An 18,197-nucleotide genomic window follows, 5' to 3' on the forward strand; every position below is an offset into this window, starting at 1 on the left:
CCCATTGTCTGACTCACCCAGATATTTAAACTTACAAACATTTATGTAAACATCTGAAATAAATTAGATTAAAATAAATGTAAAATCCCTCATGAAAAATGAGCCATCAGACATTTGAAGAATGAAGCTGTGGAGGCAGGAAGTCAATACAATGATGAGAAAGATGACATGCAAGCAGCATTCAGGTTGGGAGGAACACACACTCAGCAGTATTTACACACAACTGGAGTTACCTGCTGATGAGGGATCATGGGAATCGCAGAGTCTATTCTGGGAGTTGCCATTGGAGGGGGTCGTTTTGACCTGTAGGAGAAAGAAGTTTGATTTTTTGTGCAGATTTGCAAAAGCCGACAAAATACATTTGTTTTATTCTGAAATGCATTTCATACTATCTAAGGTCCTAACAGAAAAAAATGTAAAGGAGATGATTGAAATAAAAGACTTAACAAGACTTATTGACCAGAAACTTATATTTTATGTAAAATATTACATAAAACTCTCAAATCAAGGAGAAAAATCAGTAATTTTTGTACAATTCTGACAGCATAATTTTTAAGTATCTTCATTTTATTAAGCTGACCTTTACCAATATTTTCTAATGTAAAAATGCAGGTAAATCACCTTTACCTTTGATGTGTTCTGGTGGAAACACATCATTATTCAGCTTTTTGTTTTATACTGAAAAAATAGGAGCATAAAAAGCCAAATTTTCTGCTACAGAAAGCAGAAATTCACAGTTAGAATGTTTGCCTGCAGTGAAAAATAGACTTTTTGTTAACGTCATGGGAGGAAACATCACAACAAACACACTCCTGGGAGTAAAGAACACAACCGCAGCTCCATGAAGAGAAAAACCAAAATCCCACTGAGAAAATGGCAGCTTTTCTCATAAAATGCACATGAATACTTTAATACACGTAACAAAAAAATCCAGATTCTGTCCATAACTGTCGTGTTTCTTCGACTCTCCTTTTTTAAGCACTTTCTCATTTTCTATTTATTATGTTTATGTTATTTGATCAAACTGCAGAATAGCAACAATGAATCTGATTCAGATCCTAAGATCACACCTCTTCTCCTGCAATCATCTGGAGTGAATTTACGTTAATTTCGGGTTTGTTTTCAGAACGGATTGAGTCTTCCACAAGATCCAAGTGATCCCGCTCTTCAGGACCAACTCATTAACCAACAGAATAAAGAAACCTTCAGCTGTGAGGAAGAGGAAGCTGCTTCTCATCTTCTGTCTGCTGCTCTTTAAAGCTATCTGACATTGAGCTTAATGAGCTCCAATAATAAAAAAACAAAACTTCTGTTTAACTTTCTTTACATTTTAGCTGCTCCCTTCAGGGGTCGGCAGAGGAAATCATCAGCCTCATTCTTATCCTCTCATCTTCATCCTCCTCACTCACATCCATCCTCCTCATGTCCACAAATCTGCACTTGTTCCCCGTTCATCTGATAACTTAGTGATCCACAGAGTCTGACCTACAGCAAACATGAAGGTGCTCAGAGGAGATCCTTGGTTGAAGTCTCATCTCCACCACAACTCTGTCAATTCTCCACAACATCTTCATCACATCTCACCATATTTCCATCACATCTTTACCATATCTCTGTCAGATTTCCATCATATCTCCATAACATTTCCACCGTATCTTCACCACATCTCGACCATATCTCCACCGTATCTTCACCACTCCAAACTTTTTTATATAGTCCACAGCTCCTTTCTCAGTACTCTGTCAAAGGTTTTTTTAGCTCCACAAAAACAAGACACAGCTCGTCCTGACCTTCTGAGATCATTGCTACACATGTTAATTTGAATCAAAAGGAATACAGCTGAGAAATATCTGAATCAGCTGTTGTTGTTTGGCTGTATTCAGACTGGGAAAGTCCGTTAGTCCAGACTGAGCCCGGGACCTATCATTTGGTCTTATTCAGACTGAGATCTTCCAGACATTTCTGTTTCAAACCAAAACTTGTAAACTAGACCATAACTAAAGATCTCTTCAGTCCTTGAGGGTGGGGGAAGAATAAGAGAAAGAATAATGGAAGTCCTTCACTTTGCAGTTCTTCTCAGGATATTTCACTGAGTCAAACGTTTTATTTCTCTGATCAGTTTTGAACGTCTGTGTCAGCGTCAGGTTCAACACTTTTTCCTGCTGCTTTGGTGCGGTGGATGCATGCTGCAAGACGGTTCCTGAGGAGCCGACGGCGAAGAAAGGACGGTAATAAGAGTCTATGAAAGATAGATTGTTGGGAAAACAGAAAGAAGCAACGTGGATCAGGTTAAAGTTGTTTTAATGAGCCTGCATTCAGCCGACCACATTTCAATAAGTTGTTGTGTCTCATTGTTGTTCCGCTCCCCTGCTTACATCCCATAATGCCCAGCTGTGGTGGCTGTTTGGTCCAGTTGTTCCTCTCTGAGCACGGAGTGTATGCAGACTGAAGAAGCTCAGAGAGGAAATCAGTCCGATTGGGAGCAAACCGAGACCACCTCAAAGACGGGTCAGAGAGCGGTTCCTGGTCCTGAAAACGTGTAACCAGCAGGTTTGGAGGGTAAAGAACCAAAGATGCTCAAACATCATTAGATATACGTATGATCCACCCCCACCCCATCAAGGCGTCATGTCAAACTGTGAAGGGAAAGCTGGGCTCTTACTTTGACATAGTGAGCGCCAGGCTGTGATTGGCCATCTTGATCTTGTTCTGAGCCTCCAGGTGGGTCATGCCTTCGGTGCTGACGCCCTCGATGGCCACGATGACGTCGCCCTGGATCAGGTTACCCTGCGCCGCCTTGCTGCCAGGAGTGATCTGTGCGAACACAAAGACAGTCAGAGCTGCAGGCGCGTGCACGTGGCGCTCCACCCCGCCGTGCTGATCCCAGGTCAGCGCACACGTCATCCTGCATTCTGACATCACGGGAAAGAAGACTGAATCTTTTCCATGAATCAATCAGTCAAATGTGGAGATTATTAATGGGGGTTAATGATCGAGGGGCGGGGGTGTTCACTGGACTTCCTGGTATCAGAAAATCCATCTCCTGAGTGGAGACCTGTCAGAGAACCATGAGGACACGACACGGCGATCAGAGAAGTGGAGCGGAAAATGATTATGAAACATCCGCATTTGGGTCCCGACAGAAACCGCTCAGAGGATCGATGAACACCAGGAGTGATCGGGAAAAACCTGCTGCTCGTTTGTCTCAGATCATAGAAACTCTCCTCCACAGAATCTGGTAAATATTTGGGGACTTCCTTTTCTTTCCAAACTTTATCTTTAACTTTTCCAACAGATAATTGTGGATTAGAAAAAGAGGAAGTGTAACCGCCACAAACATCAGGTGGTGCTGTCGCTCCGAGGATGGAACCGTTTGAAAGTCATGGCTCCAAACAAAATCTCTAACAAACTTTTAAAGGAGAACAGTGACAGTAAAAACCTTCGTAGACCCACAGATTTGTGTTTTCACTTAAGATTTATCGACTTACATGTGAGGTAACGTTAAAACTCTTAAGAAAATACCTCAATTATAAAATGAAAAAGAATTGAAAAGAATCCAGAGATACACAATGGACTTTTATTATTTCATGAAGCAGCAACAGAAATATTCTTCATTCATTTCTGTAGCTGCAGCTTTGCTTTAGTTTGATATTTTCAAAATAAAAGCTGGTAGCTGTGAGGGTTAAAGTTTCCATGACTCAGCTTTTGACTTTCATCTCTACTTTAGTTAAAGTTACAAACTTTAGAAACAGAACAAGCTGGCCATCTAGCCTTTATGTGAGTCTGGTAAACAGATCTTCATGCTGCTTTTCTGGATGTTTTACTGTCTTTTAATTCACGCAATAACAGAAAAAAGCAAAAGCTGCACTGAAGTCTCCAATAAAAATGCTGTATCTTTATTTACTTCAATAATTGCTCCTCTAATTCTGCAGATGGACTCCTGGAGCTCCAAAAAGCTTTGATATTTAACCAACTTCAGTCTGGAGGTAAAAATGTTTCTGCTTTTGAAAACATTCAGGTTCCAGGGCCACATTCCAGCTGTGCTTCTGAATCATTTTAAATGGGAAAAATAAGCAAGTCCATTTAAATTTTTCCAAAACTAACTCCAGTGTTTTATTCAAATAATGTAAGGAAACAAACAAACATATTTTAAAGATTTTGCCCATTTTAAATTTTTGATCAAAAATGACCTTTTGCAACATTTAGTTAATCAACATCACATGATTTTATATATAAATGTAGGTCTTGTTAAGTCCAAATTATGATGGATTGATTTGGAATAGTAAGTTTTAGTGGAATAGAATTAAATAGAATAAAACTTGAGTGATCACAGAAAGAGGAAATTCTCTTGTTACCAAAGCTCTATCAAAAACAGAAGATAGATAATAAATGACACTAGAAATACACTTACAAAATGAATAACTACAGAAATTACTGTCCAGTTGAGGACAATAATTATGACTTATTATGAGACTCTAATAACCATCAGAGTCTAATAGCTGGCAGGAAGAAGATCTGCCAACAGTATTCTGACAATCGATTTCTGTAACTCAAAGCCCATCCGGAGAGGAAAAAACTGAAACGTTTGGGTTGAAATAGAAACGTCTGAACTGATGAGATTACTTCGGCTCATTTGGTTTGATTTAATTTCTGGTGTAAATGACTAAAGTTTACTCTTGCCAAATATTCTCTGTTTTGCAGAGAGCCTCTTTTTGCTCTGGTGTTCCACAGGGCTCTGTCTTTGGCCTCTTTATCTTCATCTCTCTGAGCTGCATCATCATTTTCTGAACATTTCTATGCTGATGACACACAGCTCTATTTATCTTTCTATGGCAGCAGCACTTTTTCCTGCAGCATGCAGAAGTCTTCTTAACCCTCTTCAGCTCAGCTGCCTTTTTAACATGTCAACATTTATTTAATTTGATTAAAATAAAATTCTGTTCTTAAATAATGTGTCACTATGACTAACTTAATCTGTAACAGACTCAATTCTTACTTGTTTCCTTCCTCGTGTCTTTAGGCTAAAGTGTCTGTAAGGACAAAATGTAAATAAGTAAAGAAAAGAGGCTGATGGGCACCAGCTCCAAGGTTTATCCACATGAAGACCAGAATTTCCAAGTTCCTTAAATCTTTTTTTTTCCTCTGGTTCTGATCCTCTGATTCCTCTGCTCTGAGGATCCTCCTCAGAGCAGCTTCAGTTGCAGGAAGTTCATTTTACACATTATCCGTATCCTGATGTCACAGATCGACCCCCCCCACCCAGACCTCCCCATGGATCCCGACTCCCCAGTGAGTCCAGATGCTTTGGATGTTCTCGGCTTCATCCCAGCACCGAACCAAACCGAAGCAGACTGCTCCTCTCTGGAAGCTGCTCAGTAGACTAACAATGTAGGCTTTGTGTGGGGAGTGGGACGGGGGGGGCTCACGCTGACCCATATTCACTGCAGGTGGGCTCATTTCAGAGCGTTTTCATCGATATCTGCAGGATTCTCCTCACTTCAGAGCAGAGATGCTGCTGGAGCTCAGCAGGTCTGAAGGAGCTGCAGGAGGACATGAACTTCAGTTCAAACAGAGGTCCTCCTGCACCAGAATGTGAGCCGCCTCAATCAACATTATTTGGATTTAATTCTTCGTGGCTTTTTGTCCCTTAAAATCTCCTAATGGAAACATCTGAAGACATCTGTGATGTTTCTGGATTCATTTGCAGAAAAACTTTGTCTTGTGAAGATTTTTGCCTTTTATTATTCATCTATTTATTCTCATTATATCTGCTTTTTGATTCCCATTTACTGACTATTTAGGATAGATAATAAAAAAATGTTTAAACTGAGAAATCTGTCGCCTTTATTCAAGCATTTCAACATTCAAATTAAAAAACAAACCGGAACATTTGGACCTTTGTTGAAGAAAAGAAACTTTTAAAGACGATCATGAAGATAAATCAGGCCAGAATGGGACCAAATCCAACCCAAACATCAGAACCTGAACCTCCATGTCCACATGTCTTCAAACTGTTGTAGAAGATGAGATGCTGCACCATGGTAACCACGGCAACCACACTCAGATCCAACTTTTTCTGCATCAGGATCACACTAAAGCTCTCTTTTTTAATAAAAATGGTTAATTTTCACTTTTAGTTCTACAAATGCTAAATATTGGATACAGAATTTGTTTAGGTGTTTTGAAAGTTTGTTAGATTGTATTTTGTTCAAATGAATTTTGAAATGAATATTGTTCAGTTTATTTTTAAAGTGTGTCATTTATTAAGTTCTGTAGTCAGTTTTCTACTTCATCCATCGGAGGCGGAGCTTATGACAGCAGCTCAGGTACATGCTGCTCAGATCTGAATGTTTTCTTTTTTTCTGTTCTAAAAAGGGTGGAGGTCATTTCCCACCCCCTCAGGAACATCTATGCCAGCCTCTCTCAGGAGCAGCTGAGAAGTGGGCTGGACAGGAAGTGATGTCACAAAGTCATCAAAGAATCTTGAATCTGGACTCCATCAAACACACTCAGGTCACGGCAGCAGATGTGAACTGAGACGGCAAAGCAGCTGATAGGACGCGTGCACGAGTGCATGTGTGTATGTGTGTGCTCATGCACGTGCGTGTGCACATTTGAGAGGGGGCTAAAAACAGCCTGAGCCTGTCAGCGCTCCCAGCCGCTTGCTGCTTCTCTGCAGATCAGTGCGCTCTGATGTGATGGACGGCAGAGCTTCTGGTTCTTTTTGGGGTCGGCGCTCCGAGACGCTCCGGTGAACTCGGGGGGAACGTCCTCCATTTATCTAGTTATGGCTGCATCACTTCTAAAGTTCTGATTGGTCTGCACCTTTTTACCAGGGAAACTGTTCATGAAAAGAAGTCTCCCTGAATCTCCACTGGTGTTCCACAGGGTTCTGTTCTTGGCCTCCTTCTCTACTTTTCCAATATCTCTGAGCTACAGCATTTGGTTTTCCTTATATTTCTAATCATTCAATGAATATATCTTCAAGTGCACATAAAAACATAAACTGTATTTTTTGTTTTTAGGGATAGGCGACATATCAAGTTTTGGTATCGGCCGATATTTGTATAATTTAAGTTTATAGGTATCAGACCAAAACTAAAAACAATCCACAGATTTTGTTCCGATTATTTTATTTTTGACATGGACACTTGTTCCTACTAGATCCTTGGGGATGAGAAGATGATGATTCAGCTACGCCTAATCGTCAGTAAAAGTTTTCAGATGTATTTTTTAAAGTTTGAAAGTAATACTTGTTCCTTTGAGATCCTTTGAGATCCTTTGAGATCCTTTGAGATCCTTTGAGATCCTTTGAGATCCTTTGCTGTACGATAAAAAGGTCCAGCGTAATGTGATTGTGCTGCAAAAGAAAAATTGTGCATTTTTTTTCAAATAAAGAAACAATAAGATAATCTAAACTTTGTGTTATTTTGAAGCTTAAATATCAGTATTGACAAATATCGGCCACAGTTGCTGGGATAATATCGGGTATCAGTATCGGCTGACATCATCCATCCATATTTATTTTCTCGATGTCTTTGCAGATAAGACCCGACTCTGTGATCCATTTTCTGCTCATTTTGTGCCTCATCTCTAAAGCGTCTGTCAGAGACTAAAATGTTTTAGGATTTAAAGTCGATCTTTTCTCTTTATTTCAGAGCAAACCCCCCCCCCCCCCCTGCAGGAGCTGCACCTGCACAGGTGCAAATCCTGCAGAACCCAGACCTGTCTCACGTTTTAGCTTCTTGCAGCCTGAAGGTCTAATTTGGGTTTCCTGGATGTGGAAGAATGTGGGATCCTCCAATGGGGTGGACACATGCTGCTGGGGGCTGGAGGGGGGTGTCAGCAGTTCTCTGAGAGCTTGGTCAGCTCAGTTTGTTACAGCGGGAGTCGAGTTACCGGCAGCTCCGCTTTCACACAGACTGTAAAACAGCTCAGATGTTGGAGGACGACTTCAACCGAGGCTCACAGAGACGGTGGACGCCGAGACCAAAGGGGGCCGGACGGCGAGACCGGACCTCGCTTTGTTCACACAAACACAGCAGTGCACTGTGTTCAGAAAGAAACCAAGCTCAGGTAAAACCGCTCAGAATCAGGTCGTATCAAGACAACGGAGACAAGAAAAACATCAAGACGAAAAGTACACGGGATTATTCTGAAGTATTATGGATAAATCTGCCCTTAAATAGGATTTAAATGGTGTGGCCTCACTGGAATGAGTCGGTTTTATTGGGAGTGTCGGGGGTCAGAATACCGCATCAGACAGTGTTTCCATGGAAACCATAGAGACACTTTAAAGGTCAGATTAGAGCGCCGTTATGGACAGAAAACTTTGATCACTTCCTCAGAGGAATGAAACATTTCAGATGAAATGTTAAAGAATTTCAATAGAAGACAACAACTCTGCTTTAGAAACACTGAATGTACATGAGAACTGGACTGAGTGAGTGTGATGTCATCCACAGGAAATGGTTCACTTCCAATCCAACCAAATGAAGTCAATTCAGTCGCCATTTTTTTGCCATGTTGGAGTCAGACGATGTCCATAAGCAGTGATTGGTCCAAATTGGCCAAAACAAAAGTTTAGTCATTTGTTAAATTTAAAATATTTGTTTTCAGCAAATAAAATTTTAAATTGAGTAAACCATCAATTTAAAAAATATTATTGGATAAAAATGAATATTTTTAAATGTAACAAATTACTGAACTTTTGTGAATTCATCCAATGTTTCACTTTTTACAGTGTGAGTTGTCTCTATGGCAACCACTCTCACCTATCAGCAGCAGGCTTGTTGGAAGGCCACACCCCTAACACTTCAAAGCATTTTCGAGAGAATCTGTCAATCAAACATTTCTAACGCTTGGCCACCTCATAGTTTTTTGAGACATCAGTTTATAACTTTAAATATGCAATAAAGACAAAATATTGTGGAAAAAATTAAACTAGAATATCAAAGTTATTCTGACTGAGTAACAGCTGATCATTTCTTTATAGAAGTCTATGAGATTCTGGCTTCTTGAAGCCACTTCCTGTTTGGAACGCCAGGGGGGCGGAGTCTGATTTCCACAGAAGATCATCTGTTCGTGTCAGTTTGTCTTTTATGATCGTGCAGTGAAACCATCCGGTCATTCGGATTCATTTCATGTTTCAGAGGTGGAGCACGAGAAACCGTCGGGTTTGCTCTTAAACATAAAACCAGAAAGTATCGATCACGTTAAAGTCCAACCTTTCTTTGATGTTTTGTAAGAGCGATCCCAGTGGTTCATTTAAATTATGATTATGGGTTATAGTCAAAACCTAAAGACGTTGTTTCTATGACCATGTGAATGAAAATGAACTCTTTTTCCAACATCATTTTTTCATCTGCTCCTGATTGAATAGATAAAGTGATTTGAATACAGAAATACTCAGAAATGAAGTTTTGAGCTTCATTTCCAAATATGTGCTTCATCATCTAAAAAATGCCACCAAAACATTTTAAAAATACCCCAAAAAGAATTTAAATCTGAGTGGGTTTTTAACAACATTCAGGAAATTTTGATCACATCAAAACTTAGAAAATTAGCATCAGTAAAAGTATTCAACCATTTGGGCAGGTAAAAACACCTTCAGACCTTCAGCTTGGGTGGTTCTGCTGTGGGATAACCTGGTTCACCAGAACATAAAAGTCCCAAAGCGGGTCCTGTTTGCTCAGAATAATCCAGTTTGATGTCAGGGGGCGCTATTGTCCAAAACGGGAATCAAAGCTGGAAGCAGAGAAGTTGCTGATCCTCTGACTATTGAATATGAAGCTCCTGCAGATCATCATTTCACCACATTTGCTAGAAGACATTTTCCTGATTCCTGCTTCTTCAGGTTCACTCTGTGAGCTGTTTTTATCTCCTCCGGATTACAAGAAAAGCAGCTCTGGATCAGACCAGAACCAGACCTCCAAAAGAGCCAAAATGTGTCCTTAATGTCCAGATTTTCTTAGCTGGGAGACAGAAAACTTAAAGGAAGGCAGAAGCTAAAACTATGTTTAGGAAACAACAACTTTTAATTCTCTGTATTTTTCTGGATAATCTTCTTGACAGAGTTTTTACATTTGGTGCAAAATCAGAAGTGTTGACAATGACTTCATGACATGACAGATGGATTCTCGACTTCTTGAGTCTTTTTTTGTTTATTTTAGAGATCTGATGCATCATAAGTGGAACCACAAAGTTCACTATTGTGGAGCTCACATGCCCGACGTCACGACTCGGTCCTCTGTCTCCCCATCTGGTTATCAGTGGCATCCATCACCTGAGTAATAGCTCTTCCTGGGGCTCCACACTACACTTCCCATCAGCCCCTGTGTCACTCCCATAAGCCTCACAGCCGTTTTCCATCTGCAGTATATAGTCATAGTGTGAAGTCTTGTTTGTGCTGCTCTGCCTGCATCACTGAGCGTTCTCATCCTGATCTGATCTGATCTTCTGCTTCATCTTCCACTCTGGTTGTTTGCCGCCTGCCCCGACCCTCACCTGGACCCTGACCACTCTGGTTGTTCTCTGATGCCCTCGTGCTCCTGTTTGACCTCTGCCTGCCTGACCCTGGTTTAGTTTTATGGACTTTTAGCTGCTTCACTCCAGCTCTCCTGTCTGTACCAGTAAGACCTGCTGCACCTGGATTGAGGCTCCTCTGGTCACACGCAGGAGCGCCAGAATCAACCTGAAGCCAGAAGTCGTAACTATAGCCGAATGCGTAAGGGGACATTTCTTAAACTTTGGGAAACCCTTTCAAATCGATATTTTAAAAACGTTTCTGAACTATCAGTTTTTGAGCTTTTAAATGTGAATAAACTGCAACTGTCTAGCAGTTTGGTTTGGAAAATATGACAGGGAAGGAAAATTTTAATCGTTTTATTTCTTTCAAGTCAATATTAACGAGTAGGACTGCCACAATTAGTCGACTAGTTGACTAGTAAAATAGTCAACGACTAATTTAATAGTCGATTAGTCATTACTTTATATTACATGGAGTCAGAGTGTAGTAAAGTTAAAAGTTATAATGGCATTATGCTAGTCTTTTGACTATTTTGGCATTTGAGGCTTTTTAGGTTATTTTGGAGTTTCTATTCTATTCTCTTAGGTGGCTATGCTAGCCAGTCGCCCGGTGGACAGCATAGCGGGTTCTGCTGCCCAGGGTCCGGCAAAGCAAGCAAGTGCTGCCGCGCCAGGAGTCAGCAGAGCTAGCAGGTCGCTGTCCAGGTCTCCAGTCCCTAGGAAGCGAAGCCAATGTGGGCAAACACAGCTGGGGCGGCATATTTTTTCTCTGTAGCCAGATTCTCTTGCTTGGATCCAGACGTCTGCCTGTTTGTGACACTGATACTCCAGGAGAATTTGGATCAAACTTTGTACAGTAGGAAATACAGTTTTTAATTATGAACCCTCAAAAGTAATAAAACTGTCCAAAAAGCTGTGAGTCTGGCGGAGCTGTCTTACCCCACCTGTCCTCAATATTATTAACATTAAGAGACCATCAGTCCAAGCTTCTTTAAACATCGCAAACATAACTAAGTAATATTTTTAAATGAAACCTTGAGAGCTCTTGGCACTTTGGCGTTCACCAAAATCTGCACTTTTACCTTGCTACGGCAGGAGGAAGTTCTTATTCATTCTCATTAATATGAACTAATCAATAGTAAACACTTCGGGCCTCTGCTCTGCTGTTCTCATTTACCACTCTTCCAAAGCCTCCTGCCCCTCCAGTCTCCATGTAAAATGTTCCACCATTGGTCCGGTGTCTCTTCATGCTGATTGTTATTGTCGATAAAGTTTTTTTACATGTTGGAATATTGTGGAACATGAAATACACATCCCTCGTGTCCGATTCCAAACACACTTGTTCCCGTCTTATCCGGGATGGGAACTTGTTCAGGAAAACCGTGCAGGAATCAACGCTCCGACCAGTTGATCCGTGATATTCAGCTGATAAAAATGCACAAGGAGGGAGAAGCTGCAGCTGCCACTGCAGACCCATCTCAAAGCACGCGGCCCAAATTCACCAAACGGACAGAAGCGGTGGAGGTCATGGAGCGGCGGATCCGGCAGCAGATGCAGCTCCTGCAGACGGAGCAGAGCAGCAGGTCGCTCCTCCGTCTATTCAGAGCCCTGCTCTGAAACCAACACCAGCTCCAGTTTTAGACCCGCGGCTCTGTTTTCAGAGCGGCACGGCTCGCCCTCGCTGGCCTCATACGTAAAGCACAAACTCCACAGCTGCTCCGAAAAAGCAGAATCAACGAGAACCTGGAAGAAACCGAAGGCTTCCAAGGAGCCGGGCGGCGGGTTTTTATTGACGAGTGACCGAGTCTGTGAGCGTCTGTGGAGGCTTTCCTGACAGGAAGTCATTGATTCATGTCCACCTCATCATTTGAGATGTTGTAGACATCTTTTTATACAGCCGTTTAGAAGATGTTCAGTCCATGAACTGAAGCTCAAACCTCATTTTTGTTTATTCCTGACGAGGATTTTTGGCTTTGATGGAACAGGAAAGGAAGAACATCGATCATTCAAGTTCAGAAAAACTTTTCGTCAAAAGCAGAACCAACAGAGACGAGATGAGCAGACGGCGCTGCAAACAGAACCTTCTCAGCAGGTTTCCAGCTGGTTCTTACCCTGGAGATGGTCAGCGGCATGTTGAAGTCCTTCCCTCCCTGCAGCCTGAAGCCCCAGGGCCCGGGGCCGGGGAGCGTCACCGTGTAGCTGCTCATTCTTTCAGACAACAAAATCCTCTTCAGAATTTTAACCAGATCCTCGATTAACACCCGGACGGGCTGGAGGGCTGGGCTCTGAAAGAGGACAGAGAGAGATGAGGCGGGACAGGTGATGGCAGGAAGACCCGGAGAGAGCAGAGGTGTGAAATCCACAAACCGAAGGAGAAAGGGGGGAAGAGGCGCAGCAGCTGAGAGGAGAAAGAGGAGGACCTGCCTGCTCGGGCTGAACGGGACGCCTAAGAATAGACAGAGATAGCACTGTGGCATTGTGTGTGTGCGCAAGTGTGTGTGCTGGGTGGGGTGGCGAGGGGGGCAGGAGGGAAAAGACTTATATGGTGTGAAAGAGGACACTCGGTATGCCAAGCTCGCCGTGATTCACCGCGGCTAATATAGACCCAGCAGATTCTTCTGGACCGCCCCCCCATGCTGCCGTGGGGTCTCCCTCAGACCTGGTTAGGACCAACTCCAGGAAACATCTCGTTATCTCTGCCATGATGAACTGAAAGCCAAGGTTTTCACGGCAGCCTGCGGGCGCCTCAAACACCTGCTGACCCCGAGTGAACACACTGAACAGGTGAACACGGCCTCAAGCACACGCGTGACCAACCTGCAGCTTAATGGGAAGCTTTGACCACCAATCTGAGGAAAACATATAACAAGTAGAGCTTTTGCAGGTCAAAGAAAGACCTTCCCATAAGCTGCAGAGACCCCGGACAGTAGATTTGTTTGTTTATGTCCTTTAGGAAGGGCTGCTACAAATGATGAGTGTAATAATATAACTTTTATTGAGAAAGGGACAATGCATATTAATGAACATTGAAACAAAAGTAAATATGCCAGATTATAGCCTCAGGTTAATTTCCATCTGGAGTCCCTTGGCAGGTTGATGTTAAAAGAAATATAACAGAGTCAGAGTCAAATAATCACTGATTATATTTTTTCTTGCGACTCGTCAGGTCATCTGTAGACGGGATGTAATACACACATCTTAACCATTATTAGCTTTAAACTTGAAGTGCTTAAGCTTTATGCTAACTAAAAATAACGACAGCTAGAAAAGTTGCATTACCTGCAATAATGCTAGTGTCAATGCAGTTGATGAAAAGAAAGCCGTTTGCTGAAGACGCTGAAGAAATGTCCTGTAATGAAGGGATTCGCTAACACTATTTGTATTATGCTAAAGTTGCTAATGAACTTGAAAATTACTTGAAGAACTATGAGAACTACATGGCTCAAGTTATTTGCTTAGTTCAGGAAAAATTATTGGAAGTTTGCTGAAAAACTCCTCAGTCGCTGCTAAATTAGCCCAAAAAACTAGAATGTCCCTTAAATACTAGCTTAACTAATTAGCCCAAAAACCCGGGTAGATGCCAAATTAGACAAAAAAGATAACGCGCTACTAAAATTCTAGCTTAACTCAGAAATAGCCAAAATAAAGAGTAGATGCCAAATTAGCCCAAAAAACTAGCATGTTGCTAAAGAATTAGCTTGACTCAGAATTAGCCCCAAAAACCTAATAGATGCCAAATTAGCCAAGAAAGCTAACACGCTGCTAATTGTTAGCTTAACTCAGTTCTGTTGTCCTCCCTTTGAGTCTTCCACCACCAGCAAAGATCTGACCACCATGGAGCCTGTTTGTACCGCCACCATGACCTCTGACCTGTTCTGAATGGTCACCAGGACTGCGTCAAAAACAGAAAATTAACGTTTCAAACACAACTTTTTCCTGACAGCATCTTCTGGAAAGACGCCGCTGAGTTCCAAAGAACAATAACTCAGTCCAACTGAGACCAGGAACACAACATCCGTCCTTTCTGGGGCTCCTGATGGTCTTTTGTGGCCCTCCTTCACACAAAGATGCACTCTTATTGAAACTCAAACTCCCAACATCCTCTGCTCTCACATTTTCACACAGTTCACAGCCTCTCCTGCAGAACAAAAATCTTCCCGACCCCACCTGCAAATGAGGGATGGAATGTGGCTTTGCTGTGGGGGTTCAACTATCACAACTGATCAAGATGACCCAAAGATTATCTGTTGAAGAAGTCTTGCAATTGATTTTGGAAGACAGAAAAGCTTTTGATGATGATGATGATGAAGAAGATATTCAGAATGTAAAGACTTCTGAAATCTCAGTCTGACAGTGACGTTGAAGGACTGGATGAGGTTTAACACCAGTGAATGAACCAAATCTGAGCATCCTGTCATCAGACGAGCATCAGGACCAAGAGTCCCCAAGAGAAGAAATATGGACGTCAGAAAACTGGCATTGGTCTTCTTGCCCAAAAATGAACCACCTAGAGATGCTAACGCGACCACAACTTCTACAGGAGTCGTAAAGAGAATTTAGATAAATGCTGGCGCCTCGTCTACCCAACCTACAACATCTATCCAGTCGGAAGTGTGTCTGATATTTGTGTCTTCCAAAGGAGACAATCATCATTCTAGATTATAGTCTGTGGACCTAAACTGAACGATAAACAAGCAGAAAGTGTAAGAAATCCACGTCTCCTCCCTTCAGGTTTATATGAGTTTATGTAAAATGTGTTGAAACTTGTTTAAGGTGAACTGACCTGAATACTTTGAATATCTTGTGAGTTTTAGATGAATAAAATCAATAGTTTTGAAGCATTTTGCTTCATTTGAAAGTGATGTTTTCCTCACTCCACTTGATTTTGTTTTCTTTTACTTTTCATTAAAAATCAGTTTCTCATTGATCCAAAAATGTGATCTAACAAACACATTAACATGTTTGCTCTTCAAATGACCTTTCATTGGGGTGAAGTAGCATATGTTGAGTTTTGTAACAAGAAGTTGTTCTTCTAAAAACTATCAGGTCCATGAAGACTGGCCGAGTAACGAGGGATCTGCAGGACCAGGACTGCAGGCTGACCAGGAAGACCGGATGTGGAACATCTCGTCCTGCTCAGAATGAGGAGCTCACATCCGTCCTGTAAATCCTGCCGACTTTATCTAAAGGTCAGCTGAAAGGAGCGATGAGAGTGGAACCACCCACCCAGAGGGGAGGGGGGGAGGGGAAAATGATATCTGAGGGGGGGCTGATTCTGATGACTGACCTCAATGCATCCAGTTTGTCATGTTAATAGCTTTCTAATGGACCCCCCCCCACTGAAGCAAAGGTCATCTCTATTGCAGATGTTCTGATGAAACCAGCGCTGAGAACTTCACGTCCAACAAAAACAGACGGAACACGAGCGGCTAAAGTAAAGGAGGCTAACGCGGTTCCAACCTTCATCAGATCAACATCAACTACGGGGATTGTTTGCTTGTCCCAAACCCGAGCATGTGACATCTTACCCCCCCAGACTGAACATGAAAGGTCTCCACAATCGTTCGGTGGGTTAACCTCCCACAATTCAACCCTCAATGATGAATGTCACTCAGTAAAAGCTCTGGTTCCATTATCAAGTATCGGTTCTACACAGGTGCTAGTGTTGTCACGCTACATTAGCTACAGCTACAGCAAAGGAACTGCAATCTGGAGCTTCCAGTGAAAGTTTCACCTGGTACTACACAAAGTGAGCGGTTAAAGCAGTTACATAGACTTGAAAAAAATGATTTTTGGCCCAAATTATTGACAAGATTGGAAAATGCTACGTTAGCTCCAGCTACAGCTGTAAAAGCTGCAGAATTGGTGAGATTAATGCAGTTTAAGCGTCTTCTCCATAGACTGTAAAAATAATTATTTTATATACAGTCTATGGTCTTCTCTCTGAATCAACAGTTTCCTTTGGAGTCTGTTTGATGACACCTCAACATTGACCAGAATTCAAATGTAAAAGAGACTATTTTTTTGTTTTTAGTGTTCATGATTTTGTTTTAACCCTTTCCGCTCTCCTTGGTTTGTTATATTATAAGTGGGGTCATCTGGACCCCACAAGACAATGGGCTGAACTTTTTTTATCTTTGATTTTTGAGTTTCACTAATGTCCATGGCAGACATAAACTCCTGTCCATCTTTGTCACTTAACAACTTTAACAACTTAACACTTTACAACTCCAATTTCAGACGATAAAAATTAAGGATTTTTTTTTTCTTTATGCTTTTATTTTGGTTCAAAAGCTTCAAAAGTTCATATTATCATAGTAAAACATGTGAATTTTCATGAGTCATTAATCCAAAGGTGTGATTCATCTGATTATTTTTTTAATTGATCAACAATACTATAATGAACCGAAGTCCCTAACTGGTGAAAGTTCTGTGATTTAGTGATTTAGCCGTCAAAAGTTCAGGTTGAACTTTCAGCGTAATCAATCGACGCCTGTTTTGTTCGTATTTTCCTGGTGATTTATGATCCGTTTCATTTGACATAAAAAAACTGCCTAACAACGTGTGAACATGGAAGCCCAAAATGAGGGTTTATAAGCAGTTGCATAAACTTTTCATTGGAAAAGTCTATTCAACCGTAACGGGACGCGGTGAACACGCCTTCACCAATCAGCAGATGCTGAGATCGTTCTTTGGTTTCTCGCCTGTCTTTCAAGTTCTGGTTCCCTGCAGCTCCTCTCTGTAAAATGATTAGATGAAACATGTTTAAAATCCTAATAATTAATCTCAGAGGTTACTATCGGTTCAAAGGGAAGGAAAATGTGGATTCTTCTGAGTTTGTAAATCAACCAAAGTTTGTCTCTTTAAATAAACCGTCACCTTCATTTCTGCAGCAGCTGAGAAACTCCATGATGAACGTCTGCAGAGCAGCCGCATCACTGCTGACACTCAGAACAAACAGAACCTCCGCAGCGTCATGTGACCTACAAAGACTTTACTACCTCTTCCTTTAGCTGCTAACCTTCTAGTTTTGCTGCCTTTGCGCCTCATGTTTATTTAGTGAGTAAAAGAGTCTGAAGAACCAAATGTAGGAATCAAAAAAAGACTTGGAGGAGTGTTGAGGTCAGCCTTCTGGCAGGAATCAAATCAAAACAAATCAAATCAAATCAAATCAAATCAAATCAAAATCAAATCATTAGTCTTTATTTACACACTATTAATGAGTTTATTTTCATATTATTTAATTATTTTAATGTGATTTACATAAAATAGAAACTAATTCAAACTCAAACTGCTTTCTAATCTATCTGCTCTCCAGCGCCATCTACAGGCGCGTGCTTTCACCTCCTCAGGTGATCAGCGGAGGGTCCCGCCCACCCGCTCACCGCCCGCCCGCCGGTCTCCTCCGTGCACGAAACCAAACGAACCCCAAAACACCTCAGCAGTCAACAAGTGCCGGGCCAGATAAAAGATACAGGCCTAAACACGCCTAGACGAGCCGAACCGAACCGAACCGGGGCTGCTACCACAGCGGGACAACAGAGCCCCGGGCACGCGCGCGGCGCTGCGAGGCGGGCGCGAGCCGTCACCTGTTGCTGCCGGAGGGAGAAGATGAAGATGAAGGAGAGGAGGGAACACCTGAGGAAGACTCCAGCACTGACCTGAGCGGG

At 41.9% G+C, this 18,197-nt stretch overlaps 1 protein-coding gene and 1 long non-coding RNA gene across 3 annotated transcripts in view; one reads left to right on the forward strand and one right to left on the reverse strand.

Moving 5' to 3' along the window:
- LOC112161941 (LIM domain-binding protein 3) overlaps window positions 1-13,427 on the reverse strand; it is a 39,558-nt gene extending 26,131 nt beyond the window's left edge. The window contains exons 1-4 of one of the 2 annotated variants that reach the window (XM_036215614.1): window positions 12,895-13,427; window positions 12,639-12,812; window positions 2,663-2,814; window positions 234-303 (exon numbers count right to left, since the gene is read on the reverse strand). In XM_036215614.1, coding sequence (XP_036071507.1) covers window positions 234-303; window positions 2,663-2,814; window positions 12,639-12,734 — 318 coding nt within the window. In that variant the 5' untranslated portion in view covers window positions 12,735-12,812; window positions 12,895-13,427. The remainder of the gene's footprint in view (window positions 1-233; window positions 304-2,662; window positions 2,815-12,638; window positions 12,813-12,894) is intronic. The other variant, XM_024297509.2, reaches the window with a different exon arrangement.
- Window positions 7,931-16,152, forward strand: LOC112161947. The gene is made up of 3 exons (XR_002921976.2): window positions 7,931-8,076; window positions 15,574-15,716; window positions 15,894-16,152. It is a non-coding gene; the product is annotated as an uncharacterized LOC112161947 (long non-coding RNA).
- Window positions 16,153-18,197: the final 2,045 nt, after the last annotated feature.

This window comes from Oryzias melastigma, linkage group LG15 (assembly GCF_002922805.2).
Source record: "Oryzias melastigma strain HK-1 linkage group LG15, ASM292280v2, whole genome shotgun sequence".
Taxonomy (NCBI): Eukaryota; Metazoa; Chordata; class Actinopteri; order Beloniformes; family Adrianichthyidae; genus Oryzias; species Oryzias melastigma.